Source organism: Geospiza fortis, unplaced genomic scaffold (genome assembly GCF_000277835.1).
Source record: "Geospiza fortis unplaced genomic scaffold, GeoFor_1.0 scaffold200, whole genome shotgun sequence".
In the NCBI taxonomy this organism is placed as follows: domain Eukaryota; kingdom Metazoa; phylum Chordata; class Aves; order Passeriformes; family Thraupidae; genus Geospiza; species Geospiza fortis.
Window position 1 is genome coordinate 1243241 of NW_005054353.1, and position 26609 is coordinate 1269849.

General features: G+C 39.3%; 1 protein-coding gene across 1 annotated transcript in view; it reads left to right on the forward strand.

The window, feature by feature from the left end:
* The window catches only part of VPS13B (vacuolar protein sorting 13 homolog B), a 431388-nt gene that overhangs the window by 394106 nt on the left and 10673 nt on the right, over window positions 1-26609 (forward strand). Inside the window, exons 44-60 of the mRNA XM_005423449.3 lie at window positions 1-20; window positions 88-106; window positions 1325-1588; window positions 1736-1819; window positions 1986-2161; window positions 2646-2816; window positions 3474-3675; window positions 4655-4843; window positions 5275-5421; window positions 6633-6913; window positions 8422-8549; window positions 9144-9343; window positions 11842-11960; window positions 13117-13931; window positions 18156-18332; window positions 19309-19479; window positions 26056-26232. The exon at window positions 1-20 is cut by the window's left edge and continues 120 nt beyond it. Of these exons, the coding sequence (XP_005423506.1) occupies window positions 1-20; window positions 88-106; window positions 1325-1588; window positions 1736-1819; window positions 1986-2161; window positions 2646-2816; window positions 3474-3675; window positions 4655-4843; window positions 5275-5421; window positions 6633-6913; window positions 8422-8549; window positions 9144-9343; window positions 11842-11960; window positions 13117-13931; window positions 18156-18332; window positions 19309-19479; window positions 26056-26232 (3340 nt within the window). The remainder of the gene's footprint in view (window positions 21-87; window positions 107-1324; window positions 1589-1735; window positions 1820-1985; window positions 2162-2645; window positions 2817-3473; window positions 3676-4654; window positions 4844-5274; window positions 5422-6632; window positions 6914-8421; window positions 8550-9143; window positions 9344-11841; window positions 11961-13116; window positions 13932-18155; window positions 18333-19308; window positions 19480-26055; window positions 26233-26609) is intronic.

Consider the following 26609-nt stretch of genomic DNA (forward strand, 5'->3'; position numbering starts at 1 on the left):
CTTGATCCACTTAGGAAAAAATAACATGAGTAATTTAAACTGTTGCCTGTTCATGAATTAGTCACTTTGTTATTTATTCTTTCCTACTGGGATCTGCAAAAAACAAGTATAGCAGTCTTTTGGGGCTATTTAGGGGAGTTTTTACAACCTTTTTCTTCACTTTGGTGTCAATCTTAGCATTTAAAAGCTCAGTTACCAACATGTATTTTATATGCTCCAGTAAACATCCCTTTGCGTGGTTCATAAGTTCTGACAGTGCTAAGTGTCATAATCTCTTACATGTTTTAAGCTCTTGAGAAGCAGATTTTTCTCTTAATTTTTTTTTTAGAAATTGTTCATAATATATTCTGGGTAGTAATTCAGGCTTACATATTTTTTAAAGTAAAAGAATTACCTAATTAACATTTGAAAATCAGCTGCTGTGCAATAACTTTCCCTTTACTATCTTTGTAAAGAGATGTGTAATAACACTGCAGACATTCTGTCTACATTGGCAGAAGCCAGAGCATGTGGTGGACAGAAAATGCTCAGCTCATGGATGTGGCAGAGCTGTACTGCACAACAGCAGTACAGCTGACCAGACAGGAGCAGTGCCTGCTGTCACTGAAAGCCCTGCTGAGATTTCACGTGGTGGGCTGTAGCTGTGTTGTGTACCCCCATTCATGAAAAAAGAAATGATGATGGTTGTACAGGGGGGATACACATGGAATGGTGTTCCCTGGTATAGCTTGGAAAAAGTCAGATACATCTCTACCGTAAACAATTCCTGCATGATGGACAGCAACAACGCTGAGTCTAATCTGGTCATTTTCTAGGTGTGTGCACTTAAGTACAGGAACAGTTACAGTCATTTAATGAAATTATAAGCTTTAAAATGGCAGACATACTGTGAAAGCTCTGGATCATTGGCTTGTGATGGGAATGTGAGGTATCCATAGAAACCTTTCTGAAGTACATCCCTGAGACTGCTCAGAAATGTCTCAACATTCAGAGACCATCACAGAACTCTTAAAATCCAAACCAGAACTGTCAGCCCTGGACAGTACTGCTGAGTTCAGTGGGAAGGAAAGTGGATATGTGTTTCTTTCAATCGTGGATACTGCCTTTGCAATATTTCAAGCATTTTAATGCCTAGATTTCTATGAAATTGGACATACATTTGGCCAATAAAAATAATGTTTTACCAGTCACTGCCTTCAGCAGTGCTTGAGGAAACCTAAAGCAGGAAGATTATTCTTCTACAGGTTTTCACTCTCTAATTCAATTTTGACTGTTTTTTTTTCACAATTGTTTACATAAGAGCTGTCTTTCTTGTGTGTTTTAGATCCTAATCTGTGGAAGACAGACAGTCTGTAGTTACCTTTCTGAAAGTATTGAACTGAAAGTGGTTCAGCATTACATTAGTCAAGATGGACAGGCTGTTGTTAAAGAACACATCAACTGCCTTGCAGCCAAGCAGAAATTGCCTTCATATATCCTAGAAAACAATGAGCTCACTGAGTTGAGTGTGAAATCTACAGGAGATGAAGACTGGTCCCAAGATGTTTGTCTAAGTTCTAAACACACAGAACACAGCACTGTCATTCAGGTATGATGAGAAATGGGTATATGGAATAGAGCATTAAAAATGGCTGAGAGAACTGACCACTGCACATTTAGACTTCTATTTGATATAATGAAATAGTGAATGTTATCCTGACTAATGGTAGTGTAATGCTGATCTTTCTACAAACAGGTACCATCTTCAAAGAGTTCAATTACATATGTGTGGTGCACAGTTTTGACTTTAGAGCCCAATTCACATGTACAACAGCGATTAGTAAGTACATTGAATGTTTCTGAAATCTAAGTATTCATGCCTTATGTGTCATATAATAAATTAAGGTCAGAATGATGCACTGTAAACATTTATCAATAGTTGTTTCAACGGCTGTAATACTGAAATAAAGTAGGCTTTAAATTGGTGTATTTTTTTCTTTTTGTAGATTGTTTTCAGCCCTCTTTTCATTGTAAGGAGCCATCTTCCAGACCCTATTATCTTACATATAGAGAAAAGAAGCCTGGGACTGAATGAAACACAAGTGATTCCAGGGAAAGGACAAGAGAAAGCACTGCAAAATATAGAACCTGATCTTACACATCACTTGACTTTTCAAGCCAGGTAAAATACTAATTTTCCTTGAAATTGGTTCATTTATATGGAAAAGAAAGAATAATTTACACTTGAACTTCTTCTCCGTTTTTTTTCCTAAAGTGTGCCATGCCCAGAGGGGATATGACAGAACAAGCATATGTAGCTGAAATGATATTGGAGGAAATATTAAATTTGGTGTAACTATCCTAAGCACACTGGCATTTGTTTAATTAAGCAGTCCATATCCTTGTGTTTTAAAGAATAAATTCCTGAATTATGTTGAAATGGTCTTTTGAGAATACTGAAGTGTTTTTAGGGTCATTACAGTGTGATAACAAATCCATGCATGTCAGTAAATTCTCAAGAACTTGTTGGACATCGTATCTTGATTCATCCATGATTACCATGAGAGTGTTCTTGCGGCAGAGTACACTTGGGAAGCCTCATTAGAGAAAATGTTAATGCTAATGCTTGATCTTGTGCAAGTGACTGAATCTGTTTTCAATGACAGGGAAGAAGATGATCCATCTGAGTGTGCAGTCCCTATCTCAACCACTCTGATTAAACAGATAGCAAGTAAATCCAATCCGGGTGGCAGCGTCAGCCAAGTGCTCTCTGAGTTCTATGGCATTGCTACTCCTCCCCAGCCTGCATGGCCTTATAATAGGAAGGATTCAGACAGGTAATTCCTTGCTAAACCTTCTTCATGACTTTGCATTGCCTTTCCAAATAAACTGAAACCACATTCTGGAAGACTATATGTGATGAACATTGAGTATATTTTCAGCAGTTACATAATTCCTGCATGTAAACTGCAGAATTTGTGGCAGGTGGGGAAAAAAATTAGGTCAGCCTCAGGGCTGCCCTTGTTTACACTGAGAAGATTGCATCAGTATGGATTTTTTAAAAATGGAACCATTTTTTTGTGAATGCACTTTCTTTACTGCAGCTCTAGAGTTGTTTATTCAGCTGCTGTTTGTTTCAGTAGAGAAACAGGGAGTTGCTGTACAAGTAGTTGTTGGGGAAACAAAAAGGAAATGTGATTTGATGGCTACAAAAGTCACAGGTTTAGCTCTGAATGACAGTGGTAACTTTGTTAAGGCATTTATTAATTTACTAAATTCAGGCTGAGCTTGTGAAGTTAAAAATATGCCTTTATAGCTTACACCTATCTAGATCTTTCTGACTGCACCTCAGTGTGTTCCAGAATGATAAGGTAAGAAGTTTTTCTATCTCACAACCAGAAAAGCCTTGCAAATTTCTGAAGAAGACACCTTAGCATTTGTAATCTTGAATTCATTATTCCTTTGACTTTAAGTTTTTGATTTGTTCATGACAGCAATGAGCAGCTCTCCCAGTGGGATAGTCCAATGCGGGTAAAGCTGTCAGTGTGGAAACCCTGTGTGAGAACTCTGCTGATTGAACTCCTGCCCTGGGCTTTGCTTATCAATCAGTCCAAGTGGGACCTCTGGCTGTTTGAAGGAGAGAAGATTCTTCTTCAAGTACCTAGTGGGAAAGTAATTATACCTCCCAACTTTGAGGTAACTATGCCATTCACATTAGCAGGCACAGGTCTGCTAAAGCACACTGATTCTGAAGAATTGTTATTACTCGAGATGATTCCCACTTTCCAGTTACTGTGTCTGTTTGTCTGTTAGTCATTTGATAAAGACTAGCAATAACAATGGGAATTGACCACACTGACTGAGTTACCAAGTGGGTAGCACAACATACTTGGTAGCAGTGTTTGAAAAACAACATCCTAAAGATGCATAGTTAAAAATTGTCCACAAGACACTGTAGGAAGAAGGCCTTCGTTCCATCAGCAGCCTTTCCCCTTCTCTTAGTTCAGCCAAAGAATCTGCAGCATGGCTGTAAGGTAGCAGCCCATGAAGGTTGCTATAAAGGCCTAGGCTTTGTGCCAACATGTCACTTGAGAAATTGTTGACCACAATAGGAAAATTGACAGCCTGAAAGGTATATTTGGTTTGAGAGCACTTTATGTAATGTTATTTCATAGCTTTTAATGTTACCAAGAGACGTTGATAATGACGCAGAATGAATTACAATAGAGGAAAATTTTTTTTAGAATGCCTGCCTTCCTTAATTCAGTGTAACAGGTCTTCCCACATATCTTGGCCATGTACATTTTTTTAACTCTGATATTCTTTAGTTTTGAAGTATTTAAGGTGATTTGACACAGCAGCTTGTTAATTCCATTTGAGCAATCTGATAGGTCCTGTTTATTCTGTCATCTTTCCCCCCCCTCCATGTATGTCTGTTAATAAACAAAAGGTCTGCCTAGTAACACATCTCAGTGTAGACTACGGCCTTGATTGCTTGTGAGGATCAGTTCCTTATCCACCTTGTGGTTTCATCTATCCTTGTACCACATAGAAAGAATCAGAGGGAGAAAGGCAGGAAATTATATTCACTGCCTACTGAAAACTGCGTTTAGAAGTGTAGTAGAAATGTATCAAATTGTGAACCACTGATGATCAGTCCTTTTTTCACTTGCAGGAAGCTTTTCAGGTTGGAATATACTGGGCAAACACTAATACTGTGCACAAATCAGTGGCAATTAAACTGGTTCATAATGTGACCTCCCCAAAATGGAAGGATGCTGATAATGAGGAAGTAGTAACATTGGATGAAGAAGGTTTTGTTGAAGCTGAAATTAAACTTGGTGCTTTTCCAGGTCATCAAAAGGTTAGAAGAAAATTATAATGATTTGTAACTTTATCATGTAAAAACAAAGTCATATAGCAGATAAAACAATATGCAGTGTGAAAGCTTCTCCCTAATTATGTTAATATATGTCCAACATAAAGAGAGTATAAACAATGTATGAAATATAATTTAAAGAATTAGATTGCCAAAAACATACTGTGCAACCCATAAAGATAATACAATATCTCCTGGAAAAAGAATTAATGAATTTTCAATCTTGTTTGGATAACATTGACAGATGCAACTTCAAAAGTACGTGATGTGGCTCCAGTTACAAAGTGCATGAATATAGAGAGGATTTCTTTGATTAGAAAGAGAGTAGCACTTCTATTGCTACATTTCACTACCTTTTGTATTTTTGTGTGACTTCATCACAATTTTCGTTTCATCACAATTTCATTATCTTACAGTTGTGTGAATTCTGCATTTCTTCCATGGTTCGACAAGGTATACAAATTCTACAGATAGAAGATAAGACAACAATAATCAATGATACATCATATCAAATCTATTATAGGCCACAGCTTTTTATTTCCAAATCCTACTCAGGCGAAGAGGTAAAGCACTGTAGATACTGTTTTTGTTTGTCATCTGTGGAAAATGGTTGTTTATATCTGTAGCTCTATTTAGATGAGCTGCATATAGCAGAGGTTGGAACCGAAATCTTTAGACATAATAATCATAAAGTAATTTATATCATTTAGAATACTGAATCCTGGGTAAATTCAACTCCAGTAATTAAATGTGCTCAGAAATCTGTGCAAGCAGCAAATTCTTGCACATTGCAGAATTAGTTCTGCCTGTTCTCCATCTGTTCAGGCAGTAATGGCCATTTCAGTAAAATAGGCAGTGTAATCCGTAGTAGCTGTTGAAAATGTTCTCAGAATTTTTACTGAGTTTGTGTGTAAAAGAAGTATATTGGCCTGGCAGGCTGAAAACTTTTTGTTATCCTTTTGGGAAGATTCCAGTTATCTGAGCAAAGCTAGAGCAGAACTAGAGATGTGCCCAAAGTTTATGTATTTCATAGACTGCATCAAATTGTGAATATCAGTTTTCTAATAATCTCACAGAATATTTAAGGACCAGTTTGCAGGAACTAAAATGTATGCATGGTCAATATATTTTAATCAACCATTTATACATATTTATTGGAGATTACGTTTATAGTAAAATATGTGGAAAGAATTCTTAGGGTCCAACTTAATAGAAGAGCTGGCAGATGAACAAATTTTTAAAGCTCCTGTTTCTGTATTGTTTTCCTTCTGCTTTAGTTTTCTTCACATCAGTATCTACCATTGTGCATCACACATTTTGTGGCAGTCTAAATATAGGGAATTGGGAGAATGCTAAGGCTAAAATCCATTCTTATTTTTGTAACCCTAAATGGATTTCGTTCACGCAGTTGTGTTACAGGAATGTAACTTGATTTTGGTAGAGCTATGTTGTGCTACTGAGAGCCAACTGTAGATTACAGAATTAGAGAATCAGAGAAAGGCTTGGGTTAAAAGGGCCTTAAAGAGCATCTAGTTCCAAACCCCTCAGCATGGGCAGAGACATCTTCCACTAGAGCTCAGGACCCCCAGACAGCTGTGCTACAAACATATCCCCAAAGGCAGAATCTGGCCAAGTAGCCTTTCGGGCAACACAGTGCAACCATTAGTTAGTTGTGGTCATTGGCTGCTTGAGAATGTTCTGTGCAAAATCAACATGAATAAACCTCTTTTTTGGAGCCAGCATGCCATGCTACCACCCCCTTTTTCATTTCCAGGACTTCCAGTGCCCCGACAGTATGGTGTTCAGCGTTGGCCCGGCCGGGGCAGGCTGCGGCGAGGCGCTGAGCGCCGTGCCCTGCTGGGACCTGCTGTGGGAGCAGGGTGCCGCGGCAGCGGGGGCGTCGCTGGGGGACAGGGACAGGCGCCTGGTGCTGGCCTTGGGCAGCGCCGGCAGCCGCCAGCTGTGGAGCCTCCCAGCCGTGGTGAGCACGGAGCTGGCGAGGCAGAGCGTGGCGGTGCCCACGGGCGCGCGCGCCGAAGGCGGATTCTGCACCAGGTACTTGGTACTCTCCAACAGCGAGCTTGGCTTGTTGCTGTCAAGCCTCAGGTAGTCAGAAACCATAAGAGAGTAATGCAAAAGTCAAAGTAACGCATGCCCCCCATATGTAAAGGCAAGTCTTACTTTAATTTAAAAATTGTTATCTTCTGATGGTTTTGATGCCTCTATTGTAATTGGTTTAATGATATGACCATGTACAAGTTGTACACTTCTAGAATGTATGGTCTATTTTTTTCTGTGCATGCAAATAAGAGCATGAAAAGCTTATATTGGGGAATTAAGGTGGTTTTTCAATTTGTGAATAGCAATTTAAGAGTTCAAGGACAGTGTGTAATAATACAATACAAAAATTTAGATTTTGTTTATAAAAGGTAGACATATATTTTTGTAAGCATAATAAGAGGATAAAGAGAAAAGGGATGAAACTATTTTGAGATTACAGCAAGGAAAAATTTCAAGTTTTAAAACTTGAACTGTGCAGTTGTACATTCTTATTCTTATTTACAAACTTATGGAACCAGCTAGTTAAAAATAGCAATCCAGTGACTTGTCAGATGAGCAGCTTAATTTCTTGAACCTGATGTCTGAATCCATTCATGCTTATACTGATACAAGCAAGAAACAATCTGCTGAAATTAGAGAGGCTACATCAGTATATATTACCAGAGATATGATCTTTCTCTTCCCTGAAGTGCTTGGTATTATTCAAACCCTCTCACAGTTCCTCTGCAGAGTCCAAGAGGTGTCATTTTGGATACTAAAGATACTCACACAGACTTTTGATTTTAAAAAAATTAATGGAAACAATGAGGGAAGGATTCCTTATCATTCTGCCTCAAGCACAGAGAATCCCATATTCCTAATCAGATTTTCAGACTTTGGATTTTTTAAAATCACCATGAGATTAAGGCATTTTAGCAATAGCCAATAAATTTGCTCAAGAGAAAAAAAAAGAATGTATGTTTATGCATGAAGATATTTTATGTAGCTAATGAGTAGAACTAAATTCATTTTGGAAACCGATGTAGTGATGATCCATAACATTAACATTTAAAAGAGCAATAGCATTGTGCATCATTCCAGGGGAGCAGTCAGTTAGATTTGTTCAAATACCTTTCATGTGTAGCAGAGAAGTATCCATGCAAATTCTTCTGGAAAATTTTAAAGATTTATGTTGGAAATTTGGACCTACAATCTCATGTTTTTAATTTATTCTAAATCTCTGCTGGCTAGGGCTCTCATCTTGTAGACACACATGTTCAGTTTAACTCATGAGTACTCCCCATGAAGCGATTTCTTCTCTCATGTTTTTTAGGCTATTTCCACGTATTCTTCTGTTGGAGATGTGTACTTACCTAAATGTAGATAAATATCTGTGGACTTGGAACTTGATAATAGAAAATCTTACAGATGCTAGGTTTGAATGTTTTTAATTGTTCAGGGTAATAATATGTAAGGATTTCACCCAAAACAGGCATAATCCAATATATCTGCTTCTGTTTTAGAGCTATAGCACTGACTTACCAAGAGCATCTTGGCGTGACATACCTAACACTTACAGAAGATCCTAGTCCTCGTATCATTATCCACAATAGGTGCTCCATTCCATTGCTTGTAAAAGAGAATTTCAAAGGTAGGTACAATGCCATAATTAGAAACAGTGCACTGTTGTAGTATAACATTTCTTACTGTATCTCCAGTCCAAAATTGAGTTCAGCGGGTGTTTTGGTTATAGCAAGAACTTGATGCCCTCATGAAGGTCTGTCTCAAAGTGAGAGACTCTGGAAGCTGTTGGAGCTAATGGTGAGGTCAGGAGTATGAACTTAAATATTTGTCTCTGGGCTTTTGGGTCTCCCTGGTTCCAGCTGTCAAGGTGACCCAGCTGTAGGAATCCATAGGCACTGGAGTTTTGCTGACATCAATTCAATGTTCAATGGAACATTTCTATTTTCTCAGATTTGGAAATGTAACAAAACATATTGTCAAAAGTCTGGTTAGAGTAAGTTAATATAATGATCAGTGGAATATTATTTCTGTAAAATTTTATTAAATAGAAAGAGAAAAGGAAAAAACCCAAACATATAATACTCTAAGTGATAGAAAAGCAATGTTTTTCTTATCAGGAATATTTCAGACAGAAACTTTCTCATTTGTGCAAGCAATGATGAGTTTTGATTTCATACAGGTTTTAGAAGGCTCTGATCTCGTATATTTTATAACATTTCAGATACACCCAAGTTTGAAGTTTACTGTAGAAAGATTCCAGCTGAATGTTCAGTTCATCATGAACTTTACCATCAAATCTCCAGCTATCCAGACTGCAAAACAAGAGACTTGTTGCCCAGTATTCTCCTGAAAGTGGTGTCATCTGATGAATTAGTAAATGAATGGAGTGATGTTGTGGACATCAACAACCAAGGAACACAAGTAAATCATTATACATTACTTCCTAATTCACAACATAAATGGTTGTCTTTCTGACCTGCACAGTGCATTGTTCCTCTGCAATAAATGTATCCTTTCTGTTGGTTTAAGGGGTTTTATTTAACTCCTGGGAACTCTCCTGCCTAATTAAGGCCCTTCCTGTGGAAGTTTTAGCACACAGGATATCTTCTTTACTGTCTCTTTTTGAAAATAGCTAGATTGAACGTAGAGGCTTTATAACACTGAGGTTTTTTTAATTTTTAATCAACCTGTTGTTGCCTGAAAAAATCGGTCTTGAACATTTCTGGACTCTGTAAGCAAAGAATGCCACAGGGTCCAGGAAAATTTGGTGACTTAATTATCACGGGATAATTATCTTAATATCTTGTAGGAATCGTCACAGTCATTCTCCCTCTGTGTCTTTACAGAAGCTACTCATGTCTTTCTAAAACAAAACAACCCCTCCCTTTTCTTGCCTTCTGTTATTTTTCTCTGGATCTTGAGGTAAATGAAAGCTTCCTTGACTGGAGTAATTCTTTTTGATGGGAATTTTTTCCATCTTTGAAGTCATTAGTTTACATGGAATCAACATAAACTGCTTGGCTCTTTGAAAGAAATACTAGTTTCAGATGTTTTCCCTGGGCACAAATCACAAAATGCTCTTGATTATTGAGTGTTATGTTATATAGCAAGTAGTTCAGTTCCATTCAGCAAGCCAGTCAAGCAATGCAGGGTTTCAAATTTCAGTCATTAATGTTATGCCAGACCAGGGTTCTTTATAAGTATCTGGCTCCTAGAAGGAATTAGATGCTAAGACAACATTTGGGGATCATTGTCTACTTGAACAGCTCTCCAAAAAAGTATAGCCTTCTGTTATTGAAGTTTTAGGATGTACATGTTGAAAATTTTCCCAGGATTTCTAAGTCTATCTTTCTCTTTGAAAACTATGAATGTAAGTGAATAAGGAATATACTAATAGTGTCACATACAGTTTAGTTCAGGTTGTGAAATAACTGGGATTTAAAGGATCTTAGGTAATTTGTATTTCTTCTATGTCACAGATAGGTACTTTTTTTTCTATTAGAAAGTAAATGTAAAATTACTTAAAACTAATACCTTAATAAATATTGAAGTATTTATCATCAGAATAATCTGAAATTGGAATTTAAAATTACCAATCTTCAAGATCAGTGGAGGTTTATTTAGAATAATTAGAGTTTTGAAAATTCTGTACATGTCCTTTTTTCTCCATGTAGGACTGTGAATCTCTTCCAGACAAGCAAAGGATTAAAACTGACATGTCAAAAGTAGAAATTTTCTTCTATGTAATTGTCAGAAGAATAAGAAATTTTATTAATGAAATTTAATTATCTGTACAAGGTTATTATGAATAGCTTAACAATCAGTGTAAGTGCTGATCCTACTGAACTTGCAATTGTTTTTGCTTCTGGTGACTTCTTAAGAGCAGTAAAGATTCTTCAAGACAAATAGCTGTTTGTTTTACCTGTGCTAGCCCAATATCTTTGTGTTATTTCTCAAGTTTGCATTCCATTCTATTATCGCTTCTGTCATTGCAATCTAGTAAACAGTTGTGTTGATAGCAACCTTACAAGAAAATAGAAGCCAGCTTGCTCTAACAAGGACTGCTGTGAATTTTCCAAATCTTTAAAAGATCTTAATCTTTTATATTCTGGAGAAACTCAAAACTTGGAAATGTTGCAGAATTAAGCTCCAAAAGCAGTACATCATTTCTCTAAATAGGATATTCCTAAAGACAACTTGTCCAGAATGAAAGTTTGTACACCTGTAAGCAAGACATAAACCTGTTGTCAAATTCCCATTTTCCCTGCCTTTTTAGTTGTTTTATGCTTTCCAATAGATTTTTGCCATTTTCTCGTGCTGGCACCTTGCCTGTGGAGGTGTTCTCACAAACCAGTTTAAATGGCTTAATAGTGTTTTCAGTCTTGAGTTGCTAATGCAAGTTTTCATGGATCCAAAATGTTAGTTACTTTTCAGTCTTCATGTGTTTTACATGATGCTATCAGCCATTCATCCACCCAGCTCTGAGCTAGGGCATAGCAACATAATGCTAGTTTAGGGTTTGTTTTCTAGAGGAGAAAGTGGCATTTTTTAGACCTCCAGGAAAATGCCTTTCTGCTTAATCCAAAATCAGAAATTAAAATTTCCTCTTTATTCTTCTCATATAAACTCCACCTTCCCCAGCACATTATGGTTTTTTTCTGGAGAAGTGTCTTATTAAAATGTATTTACTTATGCAGTTGAATGATGAGATGCAAATTTCATCTCCCTGAATAACTGAACTACTTAAAGTATCAGAGCAGTTATTTTCTGAATCACTGAAATCTGACTTTTTTCCCGAATAGTATCCTGATTTGAGTAAAAGATTTCAACCAGAAGGCATTAATAACATTAAATTCATTTATGACATTAAAAATAGTGATTTTGGTTACATTCCATGTGGTTTTAACCCTCTCCTTTAGATTGTGTTCTTAACTGGCTTTGGCTGTGTTTATGTGGACATCACCCATCACTGTGGAACAATAGTCATAACCTTGGCCCCAGAAGGAAGAGCAGGACCTGATGGTATCAACCTCAACAGGTATATAAAGCACATAAAAGATGATTAAAAGCATTGCTGGGAGCTCAGTCAGCTTTCTAAGTGTTAATTGACTTAGAAACTTTAACCTAGCTGTTTGTTTTGTTTAATACTGCTGCATGCTCTGTAGCATATGTTTAGACCATATGGCTTTGTAAATCACAATTAAAAAGGAGAATCTGACATCAAAAGTCATGTCACTTTAGGGTAAACATTGGATGACTGGTACAAAAGGAGGACCTGAGTTGTTAATTAAAAAAAAATACCTTTTCCATAGTAATTAATTTTGAATGTGTTCATCAGTTTAAAATTTGTTTAGCCAGGTCCTGCCATCTGTAATCTTACAAGCTCCCAAAGATTTAATATGCAAGAGGTATAGAAATAGCCTTACAGTTAGTAATTAATCATGCTTGATTATAACACCCTTCTTTAGATTTCCCCACTTCCATAATACACCACAATCTGGTCCTCAGCTTCATTCAAGTGCAATTATAATACTACTTATTTCTGCAGAATACTTGACCTCCAGCAATCCTGTTACAACTAGAGTGGCATTTGTTGTACTGTTTTCATTTGCATTGTAATTAAGTATTAATCCCCAAGCAACTGGTCCTCAGCAGTACCTGATAGTCCATTTGCTAGTTAAACTTGGCAATGAGCTGTTTACATTGCAGGGGGAGGCCCTCAATGCCGTCAGTACGGAAATACTGCAGTGGCTTCATTGGAGGGCAGTCACTGTGTGTGATGTGAAGTGATTATCTGTAATAGTAACCTTCAGTGAAACATCTGAGGCTGTACATGAATCATCAGAAAATTGTATCCGTGGTGTATTTTAATATCTGTCTCTGTAAAATATAATAGGGAATTGCTGTGTAGATAGAGATGTTCCTGTTCAGACTATCCTGTTGAATGATAAAAAAGACAACCCTGGTATAGATATACACTGTCCTGTTTCTTAGAAGACCTTCTGGGTGGTACTCACTGTGGTGATTAAGGTTGCCAAATCCCAGTAATGGGGTTTGTCCCAGTTAGCAGGACTTGCACAATGAGTTTCCACATATTATAGAGAATGTCTCTCTTGATAGCTCTTTGAGCAATCAAGATGCCAGGTGAGCTCAAAAGACACAAAGTAATAAAACTTCTTTTCCCTCCTGTCTAGAAGTCAAGAGCAGACCCTGTCACTGAAAATGTTCATCAGTCAGTTGAGTCTTGCTGCATTTGATGATATTACAAACCACAAAGTGTCATCTGAGCTCCTGCGTCTCACAGCAGACAATGTTTTCCTCCACATGGCCCCAGCCACCAGCTCCCTGTCACAGGAGTTCCAGCAGGACTCTGTGGAAGGCCTCCCACAGTTTCATAGACTCCGAGTGTATTGTGAAGACTTGCAAGTGGACAATCAATTGTACAGCAAATCCAATTTCCATTTTGCAGTCCTGCTGTGCCAAGAAGAGAAAACTGAAACCACGCAGTGGTCAAGAATGAACAACCTTATTGTTTGTAACAAAGATTTGGAAAGCTATAAGGAAAACTGCTTTATTAAACTCTGCATTGTTTTTTCCGAGGAAGAGAATTTCATGTTTCACGTGAATGACTTCAGCTTTGAGCTCAAACCAGCTAGGCTCTATGTGGAAGACACCTTTGTTTACTACATTAAGACTTTGTTTGATACATATCTTCCAGAAAACAAAACTGCTTGTAAATCCATCAGTGCTTCAGATACTATCCTGATAGTGCCTGAACAAGTGAGAGAGCATGCAAGAGCTTTAGTCAAGCCAGTGAAGCTCAGAAGATTAAAAATACAACCTGTTAATCTCCTTGTTAGTATTCATGCTTCCTTGAAACTGTATATAGCCTCAGACCATACCCCTCTCTCCTTCTCTGTGTTTGAGCGAGGACCCATCTTCACCACGGCCAGGCAGCTTGTGCACGCCCTGGCCATGCATTACGCGGCTGGAGCCCTTTTCAGAGCAGGTCAGTGCTTTTCCTTAACGAGCAACATTTTCATTGGCTACCAGGATTCTGTGGCTGTCGCTGAAGATGAGTACCCTGGATGTTAGCAGTACAATTTTTGTTCTCCTCCTTAGACGCTGTTTGATAACGATACTTTCAGACACCATTCAGGTCCTGTCATGTTACAGAAGGGAAATAAAATAGCTGAGCAGATATCTGTGAAGATTTGCAACGTTGTGCTAAACATTAGCCAGCCACCTGAAGGCTTTAGCCACCTGAAACCCTGAACACAGCATTAAAATATGTTCTAGCTGGCTTAGGATTTGTCATTTTATATTATAGCACTAGTTAGAATCAACCCACATTCCTTACATAAATTCCCCAAAACACTGTTTAATCAAATTATTCAGCATGTTGCTCTGCCTTCAGAAGTAAATTATAGGCCTGAATGTTGTTTTGTTGTTAAAACTCCTTTTGGCTTCACTTTATGATTAGGAATCTGTCTTTCTTCATACAGCCTTCGATCTAAACTGGCACACAGATGTTTGTTGTCCTTTGATCCAAGAACTATGAAGTTTGCTGTTAGTAACTTTTTCCTATATAGGATCAATAGCAAGCAATTAGTCTTTTTAAGTTATCAGGTACATTTTGTTTTCCATAAATACTAATGTAGAAGTAATGAAATCTGGTCTCTGGTGAGTCTTGGTGCAGCACAGAATTTGTGCCTGAGACAGAAAACTCCTCCATGATCACACAGAAGTAACATATTCCACACTGAAATGTGGGATTTATTTTCCTGCAATACTAATAGTCAGATTTTCTGAGATCCTAATGCTTCCATTTGGACTGGAAGCATAGCTGCAACCTGACTTCTGTGCACACTTTTTAAAACTGTGCACGTGTATTTCATCTATTTATAGATGCTGACATTGTGTTTCACAGTGTGCATGCCTGACTTGCACTGCTGATTGTGACAACAGTGTGCACAGTTGTGCACCAGAACAGTGTACCAGTTCATTATTTTCTTGCAATATTATGCTTGCCAACATTGCAGGTTTTTCTTTTTGCTACTTGTTTGGATTTGTTGTGTAGTTAAATCTCATAGTACAGAAGGGCAGTTGCTTGGTAATTAAGAGTGAAACTGTGGCCAAATATGGTCCACAGTGGAAATGCTTCTCCCCCATCACTTGCTCTGGGATCAGTGATGTATCTGAAATCAAGCAGATTTAAGTATTAAGAACTGAGGTTTGCTTGGTGGAACTTCTCTTCAGGAAAATACATATGCATATATACTTAACTCCCATTAAAAGTACTAAAACTAAAATGTATTGTTTGAAAGATGTCACCATGATTAAAATGGCGAATTGTGCTGGTTAATGTTTGGTTTAGAAATGAAAATGGTTTATATTGAAGACTTTGTGACACTTGTCAAAAGAGCTGACTGTGTCAACAAAGTAAAAAAAGGAAGGAAAAAATCAAGCAAAAAGCTTTATGTGATCTGCAAACCCTGAGTTTTCTCTCACCATTAGCACAGTTGTTCTCTTATGGAAGAGGACCTCATGCTCGTTCATTTTAACTACATTAATCTGGAATATGGATTGTTTGACCCCCTTCTGCTCATGCATAAATCATTGGTGGCATCTGCACAGACAGCCTGCCCATGCAGCCATACCTTATACTCAGGGATATGCACTCTTTGTCCCTTAGCTGTGTGCAGAACCACTGCTGACCTGTGGGAGGGAGCAGGATTTGCCCCAAAGCTTGCTGAAGGGGGTGCATCAGGTTGCCCTGTGTGTTGCAAAGGAGTGGTCAGAATCCATTGAAGCCATGGATGGGGCTGGAAAGCTCTGTTCAAATATGCTGATTAGCATTGCTTATCTCAAATCAGCCAAACCTGCAATGGAAATCTCCTAGTCTTTTCTAATTAAGTTGTGCCCTATAAAAAAAAGTGAATAAAATTCTAATCAAAAATACCACTGGTACAACATCTAACCCTATAATTGCCTATAAAGAAAATCCAGTGGCTCTCTGCTAGTGCAGTCATACTTATTTCATGTCAGTGGATATAATTACTCTGCATAAGTGGGAAGGGGTAACCTGACATGATACTGTATTCTGCAAAGTCAAATGCCACACAGAGCTTGTGAATTGAGGGGTTGTTCCTGGTTCCTCATTCTCCTATTCCTGACTTAATCCCAGGCCTTCTTCCCTGGGTTGAGTGGTCCAAGCTGGCAGTGAGGAGCCATTGGGTGCTCTGAGAATTGGCCAAGGAGGGTCCCCCATGCTGCATGTTGTACATTATTCCCATACACTCTCCCAGGGTGAGCATGATCCACCCAGAGCTTCCCCAACATGACAGGCAAGGACAGATTACAACAAACCATCCCTGGCATACCAGGCAACCCCTCAGTTTTGTGTTTAACTGTTTTCATTCCTGTTTTTTTCTGTTTTACATTCCTGAAATGCTGGCTGTCCCAGCAGGAGAGTGGAATCCCCCATGTCCCAGGCTGGTGGTGCCTGCTGGGGATGTTGCAGGGCACCAAGGCACTAAGCTGCAGTGTCCTGTAGCCACTTGCTATCACACCACCATGTAGGACAAGGAATGTCAACAATATCTGGGGGGAAAAAAAGGCTCTAAGGAATTATTGCAATAATATTGATCAGAAAAAGCAGAAATAACATCTCTCTCATCTATAAACACCTCCCCCACCCCTCCAGCTTTTCAGCACTTCACACAGTGGCAAAGATAATTTATTTAAAATCCTGCAGCAAGGGAATTGCAGCCCAACCTGGAGTTCTGGCTTCCCCTGGTCCTGGCAGGAAGGGACTGCTAGGGGATGCTCCTTTCCAGGACAGCAGGGCCACAATGTGTGTTGCTGCTCTGTTCATTGCATTGCCAGTAGCACTTGGGTTTTGTTTTTGTAGTCCATCCCACCCTCTCTCTTATGTCCACTCTGGTTCCTGCTTTTCATATGACAAGTACTGGAGTTCTCAACCTGCCAGAGCTGAAATGTGGGACAGATTCAACAAGAATAACAGATTTTCCGGGAGCTTAGAATGATAGTATGAGATTAATTCATTTCATGTGAGTAACATTTTCTCTTCTGTTCCGTTTCATGATTCAGCCTTCCACAGGAATGACTGGGAGGGGTTAAAAGAAAACAAGAAAAGCATCTGGATAGCAGGAGTTTTCAATGATGAGATGGGAATGAGGAGGGCAGAGCACAGATCAAGGGCCCTCATGGGAGAGCAGGAGGCCAGTCTGTCCCCGCTTCAGTCTCCTAGCCCTGTCACACCTTGTGCACTCTGACAGTGCCAGCTGAAATTCGTGGTACCAGGGCTCAAAGACCAAACAGTTCCTGTTTCACATGTATTGCCATTTCTGAATTGCTCTCTCTGGGCTGCCAAAAAAAGAGTTATGCAGCACTGTTTCCCTAATAAATCTGCTGCCTACCAGCCTGAGAAAGACAAGACCTGCAAATAGCTTTCCAGCAACAGATTGCTGCGTGCTCAGCCATCCAGCAAGCTGCTGGCAACCCTGCGTTTATATAGGAAACCAGATCTGCAGATACTTCTCCTGGGATATGCATAAGGAATACTCCCCTATGAGTAACCTAATCAGCATGTAGATGTCATTGCTGTTTACACAACTGTACTGAGCAGAAGACATTTGTCTGGCTTTCACTGCACTCTGAAAGAAAATGATCAGCTTAGAAGGGTTGGGGTGGATTTAAAATAACTTCTTAAGCACTTGTCAAAAATCTGCATCCCTTTTCCTAACACTCCATCAAGCAATTGACCTGCACACTCCCGTAAAGCAGTACATTGTATCAGTGTAAACTCCCTGTCACAATTCTATCACATAAGGATGTGAAATCACAACGCTGCCTTATAGTGTCTAAAACCAACCCAAGCATCTGAGCTTGCAGTCCCATTCCTCTGTAGCTGTGAGGCTCTCGCATCCGCCTCCCTCACACACTTTTAGCAGAAATACGGGAAGCTCCTGGAAGGAAGTAATTCTAAAGCTATTTGTGAGTTTGCCAAAAGGATTTCTTTGATTTACGAAGTATGAAAGATTGCCATTTCTGAATTCATAGTGGATGAGTTATTTCCTGTGTTTTGCTCAAAGGAAGTTCATAATGCAATGAATTCTAGTGTGAAAAAGATAATTAAGGAATAACCTTTTCACAACTGCTGCTTCTGCAGTTTTTGCAGCTGTAACATGTGTCTTGTTTCTCCACACAGGCTGGGTTGTTGGATCGTTGGAAATTCTTGGAAGCCCAGCTAGTCTGGTGAGAAGCATAGGGAATGGCATAGCTGATTTCTTTAGGCTCCCCTATGAAGGACTGACCAGAGGCCCAGGAGCATTTGTCAGTGGAGTTTCCAGAGGAACAACATCATTTGTAAAACACATTTCCAAAGGTAGAGCTTACACTTTATTACTCCAACTACTGCTTTGTTGTCATGCATTGTTAAAGTTTTAAGCAATAAAATCCGTCCATCCTTCAGTGTCCTGGCCCTGTCTTGTCTTGTGCTGCTCTGACAGTGCCAGTTGAAATTCCGGGTACCAGGGCTCAAAAACCAAACAGTTCCTGTTTAGCTAAGCTAGGAGAGTATGTAACAAGCTCACATGCAATGTCTCATGTACTAAACAGATCACCACTTTACTGCAGTGCATGAGAATGTTTCAGAAACTTCAGAATTTTAAACCTCCCAGTGGGAAATAGATATTCACTCAGCAAGTATTTCATGTGATAACTGCAGAAGTATTAAAGGTGTTCTGCACTTCTGCTAGCCATCAGAAATTCTACACTCGGTCGCCTCATCATATTTATTATTTAAAAAAAAAGACAAAGTAGATACAGTTGTCATAATTGTGTGAGTCCGTGGATGGGATTTGACAGTGGGGCTGGCCTGCCATGGGAACAGGAGGAGCTTTTCCCTTGCAAAGCCTGTACACACAGTGCCATCGTGTGGCTCCAGCCGCCGCACAGACACAGCGGCTGCCCCGGCTGCTGCTCCGAGCCTCCGCTCCTGCCTCCCGCAGGACGCGGCCTCACGGCTCCTTCTGTAAATATTTGTTTACCTTTCCATCACCCCCCTCTCCATTTAGATTGGCCTTCCACAAGTCAGGGAACTGGAGAAGGATGTTCAGATGAGTTTCTGTTCCCACCGACCAGGCAAACCTGGAGCAGGCTAATGTAAAAGGCATGACACGGGCCATAGCAGCAGCGTGGTGATGCTTGACAAATAGTAAAGCGTGTTACACATGGGTGACTGTTCACTTGACTTGCTGCTCTGCTCATAAGCTCAGCATTGCAGTGAGGCATACAATGTCTCCGTGGTTTAAATTAAAGCATTTTGATCCAGACCCAAATGTATATCTCCGTGCATTTAGGTACACTGACGTCAATTACCAATCTGGCAACAAGTCTTGCTCGGAATATGGATAGGCTGTCACTGGATGAGGAGCATTACAACAGACAAGAAGAATGGAGAAGGCAGCTTCCAGAGAGCCTGGGAGAAGGACTGAGACAGGGGCTCTCTCGTTTAGGCATTAGCCTTCTAGGTAATGTACTATTAAATATCAAGTTAAGTGATAATACTGTTTTCTAATCTGCTCACTATCCTTTTCTAACTGTGAGTTATAATTTCAAATTCGGGGGTTTTCGTATCTTCTTGTGAAAAAGCCTCACAGTATGTATATTAGATACTGTTTATCAAGATTTTCTAACTTTTGTGTGTTTTGCTGATAAAATAATTGCAGATATAGAATGGGTTTGTGCTTTGTGAAATAATATTTCATACATGATGTAGATCTAAGCAGGAAAAAAAGAATAATTCTGCATTGGGCAGCGTGACTTGTAACTAATTCAAGACGAAGACGTCATCATGCTGATGTTTACTTTCCGTTGAATTATAGGATTGCCTTCTGAACCTGCTTGTTTTTGCAGCACTGTAGATATCAGAGATTCTTGGGTTTGTTTGAAAACCACTTCAACTTCGTGCAGATGTTAAGTAAGCTTTGATGAGGAATTCTGCTTTTACAAAGAGACCCAGACCGTCCTGATTCAGTGTAATTTTATTCATCAAGCAGCCGAGTGGCTTGGTTAGAAGCGAAGATTACTCTCTCCATTTCAAAATAGCACCTAAAATTTTGAAAACTAACCCACAGTGGAAAAATTCTCTGCGAGAAGTTTTGCAGTAAGGGGCTGGATTTTCTAGGTTACTTCGACTTGTCACACAGCAAAGGAATGCAGAACTGTATTGTTTGGCAGAGTTCCTCAGTATGTATTAAACAGTATGAATCTCTTAGAGATCAAAGTGACCAAAAGCAGTCCAGTGCAAAAGGTTAGAAGAGCTGAAGCTTGAAAGGATTTGTCCTGTTTCCTAATCTTCAGTAGTGTACACAACTCCTAAATTTGCAACCGCAACCCTGAAAGCCCCAAAGAGGAAGTGGTAAAAATGTTACAGCTTCGGGCTAAGTTGCTGGGAATTATTTTAAGCAATAACATTAGATTATGTGAAGCACTGTCATTTGATAATGCCTGTAAACCAGCAAGCAAGTGTCCTGGGACAAATGTGCATGAAGGAGAAATTCCATATATTAGTAGCCACTGTCCCAATAGTAAGCTGTTACTGGTGTTGCAAATCAAAGGCAGTTTGGAGGAGGTTTTATTTTTCCCTCTTGTTTTACTGGGCTAAGGGCAGTCAGGTTGAGTTGCTGGATTAAAGATTATACTTTTGGAAGCACTGTGTCAGCCTGGTGTGTATGTGCTGGTGAATGGTTTGGTGATCTTGGCTCAGTTATTAATTAAACATCAAGGTAACATGGTGTCTATATCTCCTTCACTGACACACCAGAGCCCTTCAGAGCTAAAAACATCAGCTGTACAGCCTGAAGTAAAGAGCAAAACTTTGTAGCTTTGGCTGTATCAAGGCAAAGTTTTTGCTGTTCAGGAAAGCTGGGAACTCCTCACATACATGCACAAATACACCATTTCTGCACCTCTCTGCACACAAGGCTTCCGTGGTTTGCGGCAGTACACCCAAGTTAAAAGCAAAACTAAAATAGAGCTCGAATTCCAGTGTCCCTGATTTCCTAAGAAATCAGACTTCGTGTTAGAAACCTAGAGCTTCATATTAGCATTTAAACAGTGCTCCTCCACAAGCTAGGGTCTTGTTTTTATTCCCGCTGTTACTGTTTAGCGATCGCTCCCTGCTAACTACCTCTTTTCTTAGCAGTGGAGTCAGTGAAGCACCCAGATAAACAGCTACAGTTACTGTAAAGCTGGATGTGACAAGTATGGAACTCTCACTAAGGGAGAAATCAGAAATATTCCACTTACTTTGTATCAGTTTTTTTTAATTAAACTTGATTTTTAAAAAGTATGTTTCCTCTGTGTAGGCAGCAGCATTCATATAAATTGTGTCAACACCTAAATTGTGAATAGACCTATATTTCAATTTCTACAAACATGTCAGAAAGCTGCTGCTGTCCTGTCTTTAGTGTAAAGAATATTGTGGCTTCCCCAAAAAAATAAAATAAAATAAAATAAAACCAGTTGTAGTTGAAGGGACGGTATCACTGTGCTGCTTTTTTTTCCCCAGCGCGTACAGAATAAACATGAACATGCTTACTCTAGAAACACTTACGGTTATTCATACATAACAAAGTGAAGCTGCAGTTATTTTCCTTTGCAAGGATGAAAAGTTTGATGAGCACAGAAATGCAGAGAGCACCACTATTTGAAGCCGTAATTTCTGTGACTTTCTAATTGTAAAATTGAAGAGTGTGAAGGAGATTTCTACGATGATCACAGCACGCTCATATTCGTAAGCCGTCTGACCCATGCAGGCAGCTAAAACAATGGCAAATGTAGATTTTGTGCCTAGGTGAAGTCATGTTAGAGTCCTCAGTTCACCGGTATGTAGTGGTCTCTACCCAGAACGTAGAGGTGCTTTTCTGATTTTTATGAAAATCTGGCTCACAGTGGCCCTGATTCAGCAGAGCACTTAAGCATGTGCTTAAGAGCTTTGCTGAATTGGGGCCAAAATCATGTACTCTCGTCTCCTCCTCAGTGCAAGTTGTTCCCTGTGGTACATTCTTAAGTGCTTTGTCCTGTCTCATTTTAAATGACTCAAGCACTGTCAGGGTGTTGTTTGATTTGATTGTTATCTTTGGCCAGCTGTTGTCTTCTTTTCTAATTTGGGGGAGATTTCTGGGTCATTTTAGTAACACTTGTGCGTGAAAAGAGGCAACAGCTTATGATAGGTGTGTTTTTTCTTTTTATATGTTTAGGCAAAAATGCAGTGAAATTTTTGGTAAAATATTTAGATTATTGACTCCCCTCTGAGGAACTGTCTTTTGCATTTTGTGTGACAGGGTCAAACTTAAAGTATTAACTTTTAAGCATGTAAAAGAGACTATTGAAACTATCGGCTGTATTTTCAACTGCTGGTCCTAGTGAAAAATAATACATTGAAGTGGCTGCCTTTAGGAAGTTGAGCATATCTAAATAACCAAAAAGATGACATCTATTCAAAAAGCTATTTTTTACAATGGCAGAAGGAGTAACATTTCAGTTACTCCTTCTTCAGTGCTTTTGGGGAAGTGGATTGACTCATATTGCCTGACAGTGTAACTATCCTGGTAGAGAAGGCAAAGCCTGGGTTTCAGAAGCTCAGATTTTAGTTATTACAGGTGGTGGTAGCTGTTCTTGCTGTACACTATCACTGAGTCAGGGCCACTTTATATTTGCCTATCTACAACACAAGATAGCACAAGCCAGTGCTAATCCTGAAATTGTGTGCTATTCCACACATGAATTGTGCAACTACATCAATGCATGGCAACAGGTGTTTTTTTCTTTGAGCTGTATTTTTATGTGATGTTTGCTGTGATGAGATTATGCTTCAGCCCTGTTTTTGGTGTGAAACACTTGAGGCAGTCCTGAAAGACAACAGAGAAAAGGAAGCAAAATGGCTACAGCTTGGGCAGCTTCCAGCCTCATGGCAAAGCATAGCCAGTTTCTCTTAGTGGGGGATTTTTTCCAGTTATGTCTTGCTCTGAAAGAGTTTTTTACAAGCAATCAGAGTTTTGCCAAGGTCCGTAAGCTGTGCTACGTTCACCAAACTTTGTCAGTCTGCACATGAACCAGTTGCTGCCCGTAATCAAATTCTACTTGAAGTAATCCAGTGATATACTCTGAACTATCTGAATTTTGTAGCTATCAAAGTAACTTTTTTTATTGTTACTGAGCAACATGTATTAACCAGAGTGCACCCCATCTGATGTTTAGCAGATGTTATGTGTTGCTGGAACCTCTTTGGTCCAGTAATGGAAGAATATGTTTTTGTTTTGTTGCTTTGGTGTTTAATTTTATTGAGGTTTTCTTTATACATGCATAATCTGTGTGTACATATGTGGACATGCATATAAAATCAAATGCTTAGAGCAAGAAAAAAAAAAGAAAAATTGAGAATGGTTTTTTCATTTAATTAAAAATACTGGTCAAGGGACATTACAGGGAAAGGACAGGGACAGCAGTGGGACACCCTGTGAGAGAGAACGAGAGTGGGAAGGGAGGAACCACTACATGTGGTTCCATGCTGTGCTTTCCTGATACCCTACTGAAATCTGGCAGGGAGAGACTTTCTGTGGTAAGTCCATCCCTCATGGTGCTCCTGCCAAGAACTCTGTTCGAACACAAGAAGCCACAGGGGCATAGGAAGATGTGCTTTGCAGTTTCTGGTGTGAGGAGTGCCCTGAGCCTCACGTGTGTGTCACCACTCACTCGCTGCTGCTGGGTTTTGAGGTTGCTCAGGCTTTGGTCTGTGTCTGTTTCCTTTGCTCACACCTGCTGCACGCAGGAAAGAAGCTGCACAGATCTGGATTCCCCACACAAGGGTGGTAGGACCAGCCACTCCTCAGTGAAAGGAGTAAGGTTTAGTTTATTTTGTGATTTGTGGGCATGGCCACTGTACATAAATGAGTTATGGCAGTGAGTTGCAATTCAAGATAAGGAATTACAGAGGAAGAGAAGATCATTTGGTATATTTTTTTCAGGTAGAACAACAAGACTTGTAAAAGGATTTGAGATACAAAAGGGCAATGTCTTCACAGAGCATGCATAAAATGCCAGAGTAACAGAAGGTGTGGAATTACTGAAAACTGGCTAATTAAGCTATAGATTATTTGGGGCATTACATAAATATTCTTATATAACACAGTCACAGCAGTTTCCATTCTGTTTCCTTGTCCTTGGAGCCTAATTCTAGCTGAGGAGTGCCTGGAGCATACCACAGGTCCTTTGCAGTAGGCTCTTATTATTACCTTATAACTTTGCTCAATTATATTGCAGTAAATAATTTACTAGTGCTAGGACTTAGGTGGATTACATTTTATAAGGCAATAACTTCTGTTCTGAAAGTGCAGTTGTGGATGACCTCAATAGATAGGGTGAAGGAGGTCACAGGATAGTATAATATTGTAACTTAGGACGACACCAAGTATTGTTTTATGCCTTTAAATGCATCCCAATTGCACAAAAGACTGGACAAACAATCCCAATTGTCTAATGTGGTGCTGAGATTTTATTTTAGTCAAGCAGCAGGAGCAGCTGGTAAGTAGTAATGAATTGAAAATTGTATAATTTCAACGGCATGGCATTAAGGAAAAAGCTTTGTGGCCTTTGTGGTGCAAAAGGTGAATATCAGCTGCACACTCAGCTTCAGTGAGTGACCTCAATTAAAACCAGGCATCACTTCAAAGACAGACAGCATTTTCTGTGGAAATACTATACATTTGTCAAAAGGTTAGTGCTACAGATTTTGGGGGAATTCTCTCTAAGAGGAGAGGAAGGCATTTATGGGGGATGCAAGTTTCCTGAATTCCTGATTGATAGTATCCCAGGGACAAGGATCTGGGGAAATGTATGCTACTTCTCATCCTCTTCTTTTCTTTGGACAGTGACTGTGCACAAATACTATATTAGTTCTTGTTGTTTAAAGTCAGCAATTTCTTTATTTATCCAGTGACAGTAACTAAAACCATCTGAAGACCAGTCAGCAGCTCACTGCCTAGTGCACGTCACGCTGGTAAACACATGGGGCCAAATACCTCGGTTGCGATTGTCCGAATCTGTGGAATTATGCCTGGATTTCCTTCCACTTACAAAGCAGAACTTTCAAAGATGTCTAGGTTGAGGTGAAAATGCCTAGTAACCAGAGTGACACTCAATCCTACTCCTCAAATAATTGTTTTATCTTGGTGTTTGCAGCTGCAGGTGCAAACTGAGACCTGACCAAGAAGCCTGCAGACTTGCTTTTCACTGAGCAAAGCACCTCCGGTCAGGCAGATTGCTGTGGCTTTGTCCAATCCTTGTACCCGTAGCAATCTCCAAATAGCTTATCTATCAAAATTACAACAACTAGAGACATGTCTGTGGTTAAGTGGCTAGCATAAACTCAAGATCAAAGAAATGTACCACCTCACATACCTGTTTACATTTAGGAAGATTTAAGTTGAAGTTCTCTGTTGATACTAAAAGCTGGGAAGGTCACTATGTCACTTGTAAAAGTTTGACCCATGCACATTAAAGTAAAATATGATGGTTTTCACAAAAAAAGTAACAAAAAGTCTCAAAGTCTAATTCTGCTAATCTTAGTCGTATATCAAAAGTTGCATTAGCTTATGAACATTTCTGGCAGTGGAAGAGGATATAAAAATGATCTATTGAATACAAACAGTTTTTATTCTCATGAAGTCAATCTTGCACTTACGTGAAAATCTCATTTCCATAGCAGCTTTAGCAGTCTAAACCTGGAGGATTTTATTCCTAGCCCAGCATTTTCAGAATTATGACACAGAATGAGCCAAACTAAATTAACTCAGCAAAAGCATTTAGCATAAGTAGTCAAAAGAGGAAAACATACTGTAAGGTTAGGTGATCTAAATGTTAAAAAAAAAAAGGTTAGATTCTAACTGAAGCTAAGATAGTGTTTACCTAATTGGTCAAATGCTAAATAGCTGCATAAGAATGGGGTACAGTCTCGAATCCAAATATTCAGGTCCAGTAGTAAGATTTCCTCTTATTCCAGAATATTTCTCTTCACTACTTACTGGCGACTCTTGTTTTTTCAGGTGCAATTGCTGGGATTGTGGATCAGCCGATGCGGAATTTTCAGCGAGTATCTGAGGCCCAGGCTTCTGCTGGGCATAAAGCCAGAGGGGTCATCTCGGGTGTGGGGAAGGGAATCATGGGCGTCTTCACAAAGCCCATTGGAGGGGCAGCTGAGCTCGTCTCCCAGACAGGTTACGGTGAGTTTCATATTTCCAACACTTCCATTTAAATTTTAAAATGTTATTCAGATACAACCTGCTATGTCTTATTTACCCAGCTCAGTATTGTGTGACTTAGAGAAAGGTTTAGAAATGCCACGGCTAAGTACTTACAAATGCTCTGCTGCTTTTCTGAAAACGCCATCATGTTGTGCTTCTCTCTTGTGTTACTGATCAGCGATGCACAGCCACAGAAAGAGAGAATGCAGAAAGCATGAAGTAATTCTTGGAATACAGTAGAATTAGTTACAGAAACATATGTGCTTGAAAAATTGTTTTTGACATAAAAGGATTAGAGCAACACTATGTCCAATTAGAGCATTATTTTGAGATTGCTTTGTTATGGCAGGGGGAGG